Source organism: Mustela erminea, chromosome 14, assembly GCF_009829155.1.
Source record: "Mustela erminea isolate mMusErm1 chromosome 14, mMusErm1.Pri, whole genome shotgun sequence".
Lineage (NCBI taxonomy): Eukaryota > Metazoa > Chordata > Mammalia > Carnivora > Mustelidae > Mustela > Mustela erminea.
Window position 1 is genome coordinate 39431115 of NC_045627.1, and position 12450 is coordinate 39443564.

The 12450-nt window shown below is 34.1% G+C and overlaps 1 protein-coding gene across 7 annotated transcripts in view; it reads right to left on the minus strand.

Moving 5' to 3' along the window:
• PPP3CB (protein phosphatase 3 catalytic subunit beta) overlaps window positions 1-12450 on the minus strand; it is a 55636-nt gene that overhangs the window by 26597 nt on the left and 16589 nt on the right. For all 7 annotated transcript variants that reach the window (XM_032311764.1, XM_032311765.1, XM_032311761.1 and 4 more), the window contains exons 2-9: window positions 12218-12418; window positions 11407-11531; window positions 8178-8289; window positions 5550-5695; window positions 5139-5278; window positions 4957-5034; window positions 4756-4850; window positions 1662-1787 (exon numbers count right to left, since the gene is read on the minus strand). In XM_032311764.1, the coding sequence (XP_032167655.1) occupies window positions 1662-1787; window positions 4756-4850; window positions 4957-5034; window positions 5139-5278; window positions 5550-5695; window positions 8178-8289; window positions 11407-11531; window positions 12218-12418 (1023 nt within the window). The remainder of the gene's footprint in view (window positions 1-1661; window positions 1788-4755; window positions 4851-4956; window positions 5035-5138; window positions 5279-5549; window positions 5696-8177; window positions 8290-11406; window positions 11532-12217; window positions 12419-12450) is intronic.

The following is a 12450-nucleotide window of genomic DNA, read 5'->3' on the forward strand; positions in this document are numbered from 1 at the left end:
GATCACAAGTACGCAGAGAGGCAGGCAGTGAGAGTGGGGGGAAGCAGGCTCCCTGCTGAACAGAGAGCCCAATGCGGGGCTTGATCCCAGAATCCTGAGATCATAACCTGAGCCAAAGGCAGACAGGCCTACCCACTGAGCCACCCAGGTGCCCCTATTATCTCTATTTCTTTCCTTGTTTAAACACTGATAGCACTAATATTTAGACTAGTAATAACTGAAGTGTTTCCTTATTGTGGAAGCATTAGAGAAATTAGAATTTACGAAATGTCCATTTTCCTTCTATGCTCCCCATTCTTACCACCCCCACCCTACTTATATTACATTAAAACAGTTGAGTTGCAGTCTAGCCTGAAGGCAGGAGAATGAGCAAGATGAATTCTTAAATTCCCTTTAGCCTGATGATGCTATGATTGAACTATTTCTCATACACCAAAGATAGAAGGTTATAAGTGTAATGCATCCCTTGCACCTAAGCCCTTTACTGGCCCCCTTCTCAAATGCTAAAGTGGGTAATTCTATCTCCATATTAGCTTAATGTTGACCTACTGAGTAACTGATGAAGACCAGAGGCAATCTTCAAAAAATCTGTTTAATATACAGAGTTTAAGTATTAACTCTGTATTTTAGAACCCAAAACTGCTTTGGCAGAAGTAACATATCCCAAACAGAAAGGAACATTTGTAACATGGAAGAGGTGAGGAAAAAAAAAAAAAGGGATCTAGAATAAAATGTTTTATAATCATGTCTGTATTCTCATAATCTTATTTTCCAGATATGGAAACTGAGGCATTGCCTTGTGGAAAAATCAGCACTAAAATGGAAAAGGAGAATGTGATGAAATAAGGAAATCCTAAAAATTCTATACAACTAGAAAAAAATTTTTCTTTTTTTTAAGATTTTATTTATTTATTTGACAGAGCAAGAGATCACAAGTAGGCAGAGAGGCAGATAGAGAAAGAGAGGGAAGCAGGCTCCCCGCTGAGCAGAGAGCTGGATGCGGGGCTTGATCCCAGGACCCTGAGATCATAACCTGAGCCAAAGACAGAGGCTTAATCCACTGAGCCACCCAGGCACGCCCCCACAAATTTCTTAAATAGCATTTCTCTTAAAAAGCCATTTAAATATATACTAATGTATTATTAATAGAAATCATCAGAAAGCATTACCACTAAATTTGTATACATATTTTTTACATGGGAGAAGAAGTATTAGATTTGAACCTGAACTTCTCATCTTTTTTCTCAGAGTATAGAACTATGACTAACACTGCCCAAAACTAGGGTTATTAAATCCTTCTATCAATTACTCTGACATTCCCAAAAGTGGTGTTAAAATGTGCAAAAGTGTCCATTCTAAAGCAAAGCCATCCTTCCATTCTTTCATAAAAGATGTAAGCTAAAGAAAAACAGAAAGAAAACCCAACAGCTGAAGACAACATCAGGCTATTTATAAGTCTTCTTCCAGTCCCCCAGACACCCTCACATGGGGGCTATAAACAGCTAACCAAAATATCTTTGAGGCTCTCATATCCACACCCACTGACACAAGTAGAGCTGAACCCATAGTGAAACCAGACTTCAGTTTCCTTTATCAAGTATGTGCCTCCAATAGTAAACTGGAGTAAATGTGACAGTAATTAAACATTTAAAAAAAAATACCTTTTTCTCCAACAAATGGTAACGACCATGTGAAGACATCCATAAAATTGGGCAACCAGTAAGGATGTGGAGAACAGTTAAACTGTCGAATATTCATCACATTATTTTCATACTTTAATACAGCAGCTGTAAGATAAGTTTGAATGTGAATGTAACAACTTGTCTTTAGCTCCAAAACTCTATAACACATAAAAGCAAAAAAAAAAAAAAAAATACTGTTTTTAAAGGAGTGGGGAATCAAGGTGTGAGTTGAATGAGGACTAGTAGAGGGAGACAGGTACTAATTGTTAGTAAAAACACATTTTTGTTTTTTTAACACACTTTTATGTAGAGCATAGTCAGATCTATATTTATTATTAATAAAATTTCCAGATTTCTAAGCTGTTTGCTTTACTTTACAATTCAGTGATGAACATGCACTTTTACTATATCCAAAATTGTGAAAACTCAATTTTTAGAGGAAACACAGAATGGCAATGAGCAATTTTCTAGGTTTAAAAGTTCCTACAAGTTGAAGGAATTTAAGAGGATCTTTTTAGTTACAGGCAACCTGAAAATCATTGCTGATGGGAATGAAGGAAAAAACAAAAACAAAACCCAGAAAAAAAGCAGTTTTTTATGACTGTATGAATGTATTTATTTCATTTAATATGGGAAATCAAGTGAAACTACTACAAAGAAATGTTTTATTTCATTTAGAAGAAATTCCACTGGGGCTGCCTGGGTGGTTCAGTTGGTTAAGCAATTGCCTTTCGGTCAGGTCATGACCCCAGAGTCCCAGGATTGAGTCCCACACTGGGCTCTCAGCTCCATGGGGAGTCTGCTTCTCCCTCTGACCTTCTCCTCTCTCATTCTCTCTCACACTCTCTCTCTCAAATAAATAAATAAAATCTTAAAAAAAAAAAAAAAAGAAAGAAAGAAAGAAAAAACTCCACTAAAATGCCGAAAAGAAAATATTATAACCAAATAACACAAAGGTAACATACTCATCTCAATTTCAAGTATCTTTCTAATGTTTCAATACATTAAAAGAAAAAATATCTTAAATTAACTACAGAGATTTCAGTCACTGGTTATACTATTTTATGGAATACTGGGTTAGATAGGCTAGATTCCAATCTAAGCTGCAACACACACTAGCTTTGCAATGCTTGGTAAATTATTTAACTAATCTGTTTCTCATTTATAAAACAGGACTAATATGTCCACCTTGACTACCTCAGATGTTTGTTATATGATCAGACGATCTATTTCACATGAAGGTATATAAAAGTATAAAATGCTTTGTAGATATTATAATAATTATGTGGTTACTTTTTTTTTCCATTTTAATGAAAAGCACAAAAATGCAGATATTAAATTCCAAGATTTGGGATTCTGGCTAATACAAAGGCACAAGTAATAAGCTTGTTTCCCTTATGAAATAAAAGTATTTTAAATTTAGCATCAGAAATTAAGGAATGATACCAAGTTTTAAGCTTTAAAGCAAAATAGAGAATCTAGAAAATTGCCTTCCAGGTGAAATGAAACATTACAAACATATCCATACCATGTAAGCACTCAAATCATTAACACTATATACAGACTTAATCACTACTAAGAGACATTTGATTTTGACAAGACAGATTCAATGGTTTGAGTTTCTTTTCTGAATACTCAGAAAAGTGATTCCTTTAGCCCCCTAAATCAAACTAACAGAGGACAACCAATTAGACAATAATCAGCTGAGCACTGATCACTAGGTCCTGTAATACTGAGAAGAGGAGGTTACGGATGAGGCATTAGAGCATTGGTACAAAGTTAAATGTAGCCCTCTATTCTGTTCTTAAAAATGGGGTCAAAACTTAGATACATTCTCCTCAAAAATGAAGCCATACATCATTAGGTAACTTCTCTAGAAGTTCTGAAATTTATAATTTGAAATTCTGTAATTTAAAAGAATATTTTAGCACTGGCATAATCCTTAAAGGCTGCATTGACAGTAGTTTCTGAAGATGAGCAACTCAGTCAAGGTACAGGGTTTTTTGGGTAATTAATATAATAATTGAGTTTTTGTAACATATTCTGTATCAAAGTTATATAGCATGTTACCATTTGATCTCAGGCAAATGTTTTAATCTTTTAACCATCATCTCCAATAACTAAAAAAAAACTCTTCTGTTCCTCTTTTGAACTCCATGACCCATATTTAGCGATGACCTCATTATCTCTCTAATACTTTTAAAAGTCTTTAACCTTCTGTTCTTTCCTCCTGGCACATCTGCTCCAGTGACCCTGGAAACTATGGCATAGTCAACTGAATTCCAGACATGTCAAGACAGAATAGGAGATGGCTTCTTAATTTCCTCTTCTGAAAATGTGCACTACATAAACATACCCAAGCTCATCTTCAATTTCCTTGGCACACACTTAACTAGATTAAGATCCTTTGGCATTATCTGTCAATAAGCTATGTTCAAAGTTAAATGAAACCAAATTATTATAAACAGATCAAATCTGGACAGAAGGAAAGGGAATGGAAACTGGTGGAAAAGCACATAAAGAAAAAAGATGTAAGAAAAAATGGAGGAATATATCCGAGAGGTCAGAGTGAACTGATCAAGGACAATTCAACTATTAATCTTCAGGGGGCAATAATAAGAGGTGAAAGTAGGGAATAAGAAAGGGGAAGAGAACCTAGATCAGTGAACATAAACCAAGAAACATGATAAACTAATTATACAGTGTAAATACACGAAATGGTCAAAGCAGCAACAGCTTTATGTAAATAAGAAAACATTCTCTTGATTACAAGGGGAAAGATTTAAGAAAGGGGAGTCTGAGAAAATCATGTGTGGTTTCTTGACTTAATTCAGAACATTTTTTTGTAAGATAGCTTCTATGAGTGCCAAGTTGTGGAATGGTTACATATGATTTAAGTTTTACATTTTGGATTTTTATTTCTTGTTTTCTCCCCTCCCTTATATCTTATACTTTTTTATAACAAGATTTGGATAGTTACAGTTTCAAACAATGCCTCTTTTCTATTACTTTTTTTTAAAAAGTCAATTAAAATGCTAAGTTGTTTAACAATTTTTTATCAACAATATCTTACCTTTATTATTGTAGACATCTAAGTAATTAGGTGCCGAAAAAATTGTTATTAATGAAGGGAACCCTGTAGTTTGACTTTTTCTGTACATTCTATAGCTGTAAAACAAATAGCTTAATATGCATCGTAAAGCATCAATCATGAGTTACTAAGTTTGATTTGTACATAAGGTGTTAATTTGGGCCAGGGAAACAGAATTCTTACCCTGCATCTTGAGCTTCATGAGCTCTAATAATCGATAACAAATTATTGTTTTGCAAAAATTCACACACTGCTGGATAGCTGTAGGGGGAAAAAAGTAAATTAAGTAAAATAATGGTTTTCTATATGAAACATCTGCTATTTTAACAACTAAAATGTGTTTAATCTTGGATATTTTTCCTTACTTATAAAAATAAGAACATCCTCGAACTGTATTGTGACTAAAATGTTCCTGTGATTTTTCATTTCCAAAATCTTCAGAAGGATCGGACCATAGCAAGTCACACATTGGTCCAAATGCAGGTGGCTCTTTGAATCTATCTAACTGTGAAAGAAAGAAAAGAAAGAAACAAAGAACAGAAATAACTTGTCAAAAAGTGAGAATAGAATGGACACAGGAAAGTGGTACCAACTTTGAATACTGTCCATACTACATTGTTCTGAATGGTTAGAAGATATTTCCTTAAAATATCAGTATATTATTTTTTTTTACCATTACCTAATCTTGGCAGTGAAGAGAAGTTTGAAGCTTCTACTGTCTACGCAACAAAGTACTATAAATAGCAATCAACCTTGGAACTGCAATATATACTCACTCTCCTAATATCATCCAGTGTGTGTATTTCTGGTGAAAGTCCACCATGAACACAAAGAAATTGTTGATTTAAAAGTGCAGCGAGAGGCAGGCTATCAAAAGCTTCCATACAAGCTTCATAGACTCTTTCTGAATATTTAATTTTGCCTAGAAAAAGAAAAAATAATTGATAATCACATTACTATTATTTTGAAGATACATAGATACATAAATTGACTATTAAAACCAAGGCAAGGGGCACCGGGGTGGCTCAGTGAGTTAAAGCCTCTGCCTTCGGCTCCGGTCATGATCCCAAGGTCCTGGGATCGAGCCCCACATCGGGCTGTCTGCTCAGCAGGGAGCCTGCTTCCTCCTCTCTCTCTGCCTGCCTCTCAGCCTACTTGTGATCTCTATCTGTCAAATAAATAAGTAAAATCTTAAAAAAAAAAAAAAAAAACCAAGGCAAGAAAACTACAGACACAGAAAACAGGCAAGTGGCAGCCAGGGGTTTACAAAGAGTATGGGGGTGATTATGAAAAGGGAGCAAGAAGGAATTTATGAGATGATGAAACTTTTCTGTATCATGACTGTGGGGGATGGGCAGTTCTATGCATTTGTCAAAACTGAGAACTCAACACTAGAAAGAGTGAATTTTATTGTATACAATCATTTTTTTAAAAGGCAAGCATCTTGCCCTATGAGAATCAGTAAGAGGCAGTACTGGTCTTTCAAGACAAAATATTAGCTGCTTCTAAATTTGGGCATGCAGCAGATCATCATAAAATATTACTTATAATAGATTAAATCAAATCCCTAAAATCATCTCAACCCTTTACCTTTACAGGCCAAGTAAGGCTAAATTAGAAGTATACTTAAAGCTTAGTTTTAATACTTTATTTTATTCTAAGAGTCAGTGACTACTTTGTTATAGGCAGGACTACTACAACATCACAACAAAACCCAAGGTCCACCCAATTAAAAAAAAAAAAGATAAATTTATTCATATATTGGAAGAACAGAGGGGTTCCTCTAGTCTACAATGAATGCTTAAAATGGACAGTGAAGCATGAAGCCAAAATAACACCAGAGAGACAAAACTCCACTAAATCCAACTGTCATTTACGTTTAAGAAGATTATCATACACATCCCTTTGCTCTTTTCTATTATTAAAATTCCTGGCTATTTTACATTTTTGCTGCAATTTTGGTGAGTAATTTATTAATTATCTAAAGAAAAAAGAGCTTAGTTCCTTTTCCCCTTTTGAATACAGTAAAATTCAAATATGAGAAAATCTGGGGCGCCTGGGTGGCTCAGTTCATTAAGCGTCTGCCTTCGGCTCCGGTCACCTGGGATCCAGCCCCATATTGGGGGGGTCCCCGCTCAGTGGGGAGTCTACTTCTCCCTCTCCTTCTGCCCCTCCCCACCTGCTCATGTTCTCTCTCACTCACTCACTCTCAAATAATTTAATTTTAAAAATTAAATTTTTAAAAAGCCACAAAAAGGGGCGCCTGGGTGGCTTAGTGGGTTAAAGCCTCTGCCTTCGGCTCAGGTCGTGATCCCAGGGTCCTGGGATCAAGCCCCGCATCGGGCTCTCTGCTCCGCAGGGAGCCTGCTTCCTCCTCTCTCTCTGCCTACTTGTGATTTCTCTGTCAAATAAATAAAGTCTTATTAAAAAAAAAAAAAGCCACAAAAATACGAGAAAAACCTATAACAGCAACCAGAGGTTCTAAACTGGTAGTCTGTTAACTTTTCCAGCACTGAGGTTTAATAAAAAATTTAAATTAATTGCTTTTAGGTCAAGTATGCACTTTCCAGGTCTCATCTTTTATTCATTTATTACTTCATTTTTTACTATTTTATTATTTCATTACTTTTATTGTTGTTATTCATAACCTATTCATTTAGGTTACCCACCTGATCCCTGAAGTTATATGACTTGTGTTCTCTGCCATTACTCACCACTATATTTTTCTCTTTTTACTGGAAGTCTCTAGTAATATGATCTTTACTGGATCATGTTTGAGTCTCTATAATTCTGAAATTATTTCTATTTTTAGAACTTAACTCTAAGAATTATTGTAGTCATGAATATTAACTTAATAAGCATACAGTTAAGAGGTGTGAAAAAAGGTCAAATACTGCTCTATATAATATTCTTGCTTCTGGTTATTAGATTGCCATTGCCACAATAATTTAAGAGAGAAATAGGGTAAACACTGTAGGTTAAGAATTTCAATTCATCAATAGCATGTTTGAAACAAGCTGAAATGAGGACAAGATGAATAATTAAAGAATCTTCATGGGAGAGCTTCAATATTGGGGGACAAAAATCTCCAATGCAACAACAATTATTTTTTTCCTTTTGGTTTTTATTCTTCGTGTTAGGAAAAAAAAATCACTTAAACATTAAGGCTATATAACCCAAAGCCATTTCTAAATATATTTATAAAATCAAACTTAATAGGAAACCCTGAAATGAAAACATCTGAATAAAACACCATTAAACACTAAAAAACTCTCTAAACAATAATCTTCAAAGTTTTGTATGTTTGGACACAAAATTCTTCTGTTATACTGTAAATTCTTACTAGCCATAACACTCCACAGGAATACTGAGGAAATGAAAATATTTCTCATGACAGTACTCACATTCCTGCTTAAAGGTAAAATATTCAGTAAGGTGTCTGCATTCATGATTGCCTCGCAGAAGGAATAATGTGCTTGGGTACAGAATCTTCAGGACCCATAAATATAAGACACACTGCAAAAGAAAATGTTTTGAGAAAATTTATCTTTTATTTTTATTTAACTAAGTTGTTTGATTATTTGCTCATTTTCCTCTAACCCTATTGTCCTTACAATCTCTATTACTCTTTACTACCTTTTTCTCTTTGTCCTTTACTACAATATAAGCTCCATGAAATCAGGGACTTTGTCATCTTATTCACTTCTCACCCTCCACTCCTAGAAAAGTACCTAAACAGCAGAAACAGAGTAACAAATATCTGTTGAATGAATGACTTAAACTATCTATGTAATTACTTTAGATTTATAGATTGCTCGCTATTAAAAACAATTGGCAGACTGGTGTCCTTCTTAGGTATATCAATAAATAATAATGTCAAAAATAATAGCACTGACCATTTATTGAGTACTTACAATGTATCAAGTGACATGTATTTAATACTCCTCGTTTATTCCTCAAACAACCCTATAAAGTACGTAATATAATCTCTATTTTACAAATAAGGAAACTGAAGCAAAGAGTTCAAGTAATTTGTCTGAAATCACAAAACTTTTAAATAATAGAGACGGGATCCCGACCCTCTGATCTTAAGCATTATGCCATCCAGCCCTCTGAAGGCAATAACCTTGTCTTATGTTATTTTGTTGGTTATACTTGCTGCCTTACCTGAAGTAGGTACTTATTACCTCAACTGATCCAAATAAATAAGAAGAATATTAAAGCAAACAGTATAGCAGACACTTTTCTCTAAATAGATTTATGTTGTGTGTGTGTGTGTGTGTGTATTTTTTTTTTTTTAAGACTTATTTTTAAGCACTCTCTACACCCAACACATGGTTCAAACTCACAACCTCAAGATCAAGAGCCACATTCTCAACTAAGCCAGCTAGGTACCCCTCTCAATAGATTTAACATAAGAAACTCACATTTTACTTATTTGGTTAAAAAAAAAAAGGAAATCAGGGCACCTAGGTGACTCAGTCAGTTAAGCGTTGGACTCTTGATTTCAGCTCAGGTGGAGACCTCAAGGTCATGGGATAGAAGAGCTCCAAGTTGGGCTCCATTTCTGGCATGGAGTCTGCTTGGGATTTTGTCTCCCTCTGTCTCTGGCCTTCCCTCCTCCCCCTACTCCTGTTTGTGCTCTCTCAATAAATAAAATCTTTAAAAAAAAAAAAAAAAAGAAAGAAAGATATTTCATACAGAAATTGGCCTGGTTTATAGAATTATAAACAAAAAGGAAACAAACTTTATTTTTAACCAGTTAAGGTATATTAAAATGTGTAACTATTCACACCTACATTTTTTTCACAAGGAAAAAAAGAAATTAAGCCAGAGAAATACTAAATTCTACCTCTCTTTTTTGCTTATTTTGATTCTTTATTATTTTCCTTTTCAAAAATAAAATCTATTAAAAGAGTCAGCCACAAAACACTCGAATACAAGGACACAAACACTAATATGCTTAGTTACCAAAAAAACTTTCTAAAATTGTTCATTTTATTGTTTCTGTCAAAGGCCCCTATTTTTTTCATTAAGAAGGGCCATTTTCTGGTTTCCTTGAAGCTTTGAGGAAAGTTTGAGGTATAGTGGTGATGGAACTATGAATAAAGGAAGAAGAACTCAGAGGTAACAAAACTCCTTAGGGAATGAGCAGACAGAACACTGAACTCCTTTCCTCACCATGAGTCCTAGTATACCTGAGAAAGGAGGTTAAAAATACTGGAGAAGATATAAACGGGAACCAGCATGGAAATTCACCAGGTAAAGATTCAATTATCTACTGGGAAAGGTGGTTAAGAGTACAGGCTTAGGAGGTGCCCGGATGGCTCAGTTGGCTAAATGATTGATTTCTGATTTCAGCTTAGGTCATGATCTCAAGGTCAGGCTGCAAGCTCCTTGTGGAGTGTGCTGGAGATCCTCTCTCTCCATCTCCCTCTGCCCTCTCCCTTGCTTGTTCTCTCTTTAAAAATAAAAATAAAGTCTTAAAAAAAAAAAGAGTATAGCCTTAGAATAAGACTGGCTGCACTGCTTACTAACAATGTGTCCTTGGGGAAGCTATTTAACTTCTCCAAGCCTCAGTTTCCTTATCTATAAAATGGATAAAATAATAGTACTTATGTCATAGTGTTGTGAGGATTAATGTGTGTTAAGTGCTTAGGATATACTTGGAACACAGTAAATACTCAACAACACAGAAATATCTATTAGTAGAGCTTTCATCCAGCAATTTTACCTCCAAGAATCTGCCCCACAGAAATAATTCAGCAAGTGTGCAAAATGTATAAATAATCAGACTCACTGAAGCATCATTTGTAATGGAAAAAACTAAGAACACCTTAAGTGTCTAACAATATTTAACTGTGGTTTATTTATTCAATAGAATACAATGTGGCTATTAAAAATTCTATAAATTTATATATACTGACCTGGAAAGACATCACAGTATACGGATATATGAAAAAAGTTACAGAACAACATTACAATATGGCCACATTTTCATTTAAAAAAAAGAAAGAGAAATGTCTATATTAAAAAATGCAAATAGTTCTACATTTACTTTTTTTTAATATATATAATTAGAGAAATAAATGAAGCAAAAAGAACCATGAGCTATTAAGTAATGATCAACAGGTCATTTTAATGCCTCTTGTTTTTTAAAAGAAATGAATACTTTCACAACACACAGAAGACTTGGGTCTTAATAGCTATAGAAGGTGGAATAGAAGCACTAGGGTTTAAGCCTTAAAAGCATTATAGTATGCTTTATTTAATCAGAAAAAAATCAATTAATCTTTTTTCACATGGGGTAATGCCTTTAGGGGCAAGAGAGAGAAATAGCACTAGGTCCTCAGGGCCACTAGATAACAGGACAATAAAGAACCCTCAGTTTACATATAATTTCTGCTGGGAAAAATGGCAATTATAATTGCATAAACAGTAATACAAAGAAAATAAAAGAGTTTGAAAAGCAGAAGAGAATAAGTCGTAGTTTTACCTAAAAACTTCAGAATAGCAGAGGTATTAAAAAGAACCCAATATAGGTAATTTAAGTAACTTATTTTACTAGGAATTAATGGAAATCATCTATGGTAACACTTAAAAGCAAATCAAATGATAGTATATGATTATTACCTCTATACTAAAATAACCTCTGTCCACATAATCACCAAGAAAAAGGTATCGTGTATTAGCAGGTGATCCTCCTACTTCAAAAAGTTTCATCAGATCAAAAAATTGGCCATGGATGTCACCACACACTGAAACAAGAAGATTATTAGATATGAAAAAAAAACCTCTGAAATAACAAATTTTACTTAAATTCTAATTTCTTTTACATAAGAAATAATGTAAATTCTATCAAGAAAAGGTATCAGCAGGAAGTCTTAGTATCTATGAAGAATCCTAATAGGGATGATGTGTACCCAAGTGTTTATGCGCTCAAGATCTAGAACAAGATATAATCAAAATAATGAAATTTGAAGTCAGTGACAGAATTTTCACCTAAATTTATAAAGCTCCTCTTTAAGAAGCCAAGTGTAGGTCTTAGGATTACAAAATTTATAATGGTGGTAGTAAAATCTCCATCCTAATGCAATACTTTCTATTGACTGCTATGTTACACTGAGGTATTTGCCCCTAATAATTGAAAGCAAAGTAAATAAGAATTTGTTGAATCAAATTGAATTATGGCCAACACAACTGATGAAACCTTCACAAAAGCGAGTTAGACCAACTTCTGCACCCAGGTTACTTAAGATCATGTCTATTCACTGAAAATAGGCAAAAACCAAAAAAATTACAAAAAATTATCTCAAAATTCAAGATTATGTCCTTGTAATATTATTTTAGTATACCATAGATTAAAAAGTAAACAGCCTTAGATCCGAGCAACTAAATAACAGTATAATTAAAAAAATAATATCCAAAACTTAAACAAGTGTACCTGTAATTGGAGCCTCTACTTCTATCATGGTTTTCTCTCTCCGAAGGATGGCAGCACCCTCATTGATAATTCTAAGTGCAATTTCTTCATCTACCCGACCTTCTTTTACTAAGTGGTTCTTCAAAACATCAACCCTGGGTATCCCATCCATATCAAATACTTCTTCAGATGTCAAGCGATGTGTTGGGGGAAAGGGTACAGCTGCAATTTTTTTTAATTAATAAAAAATAAAT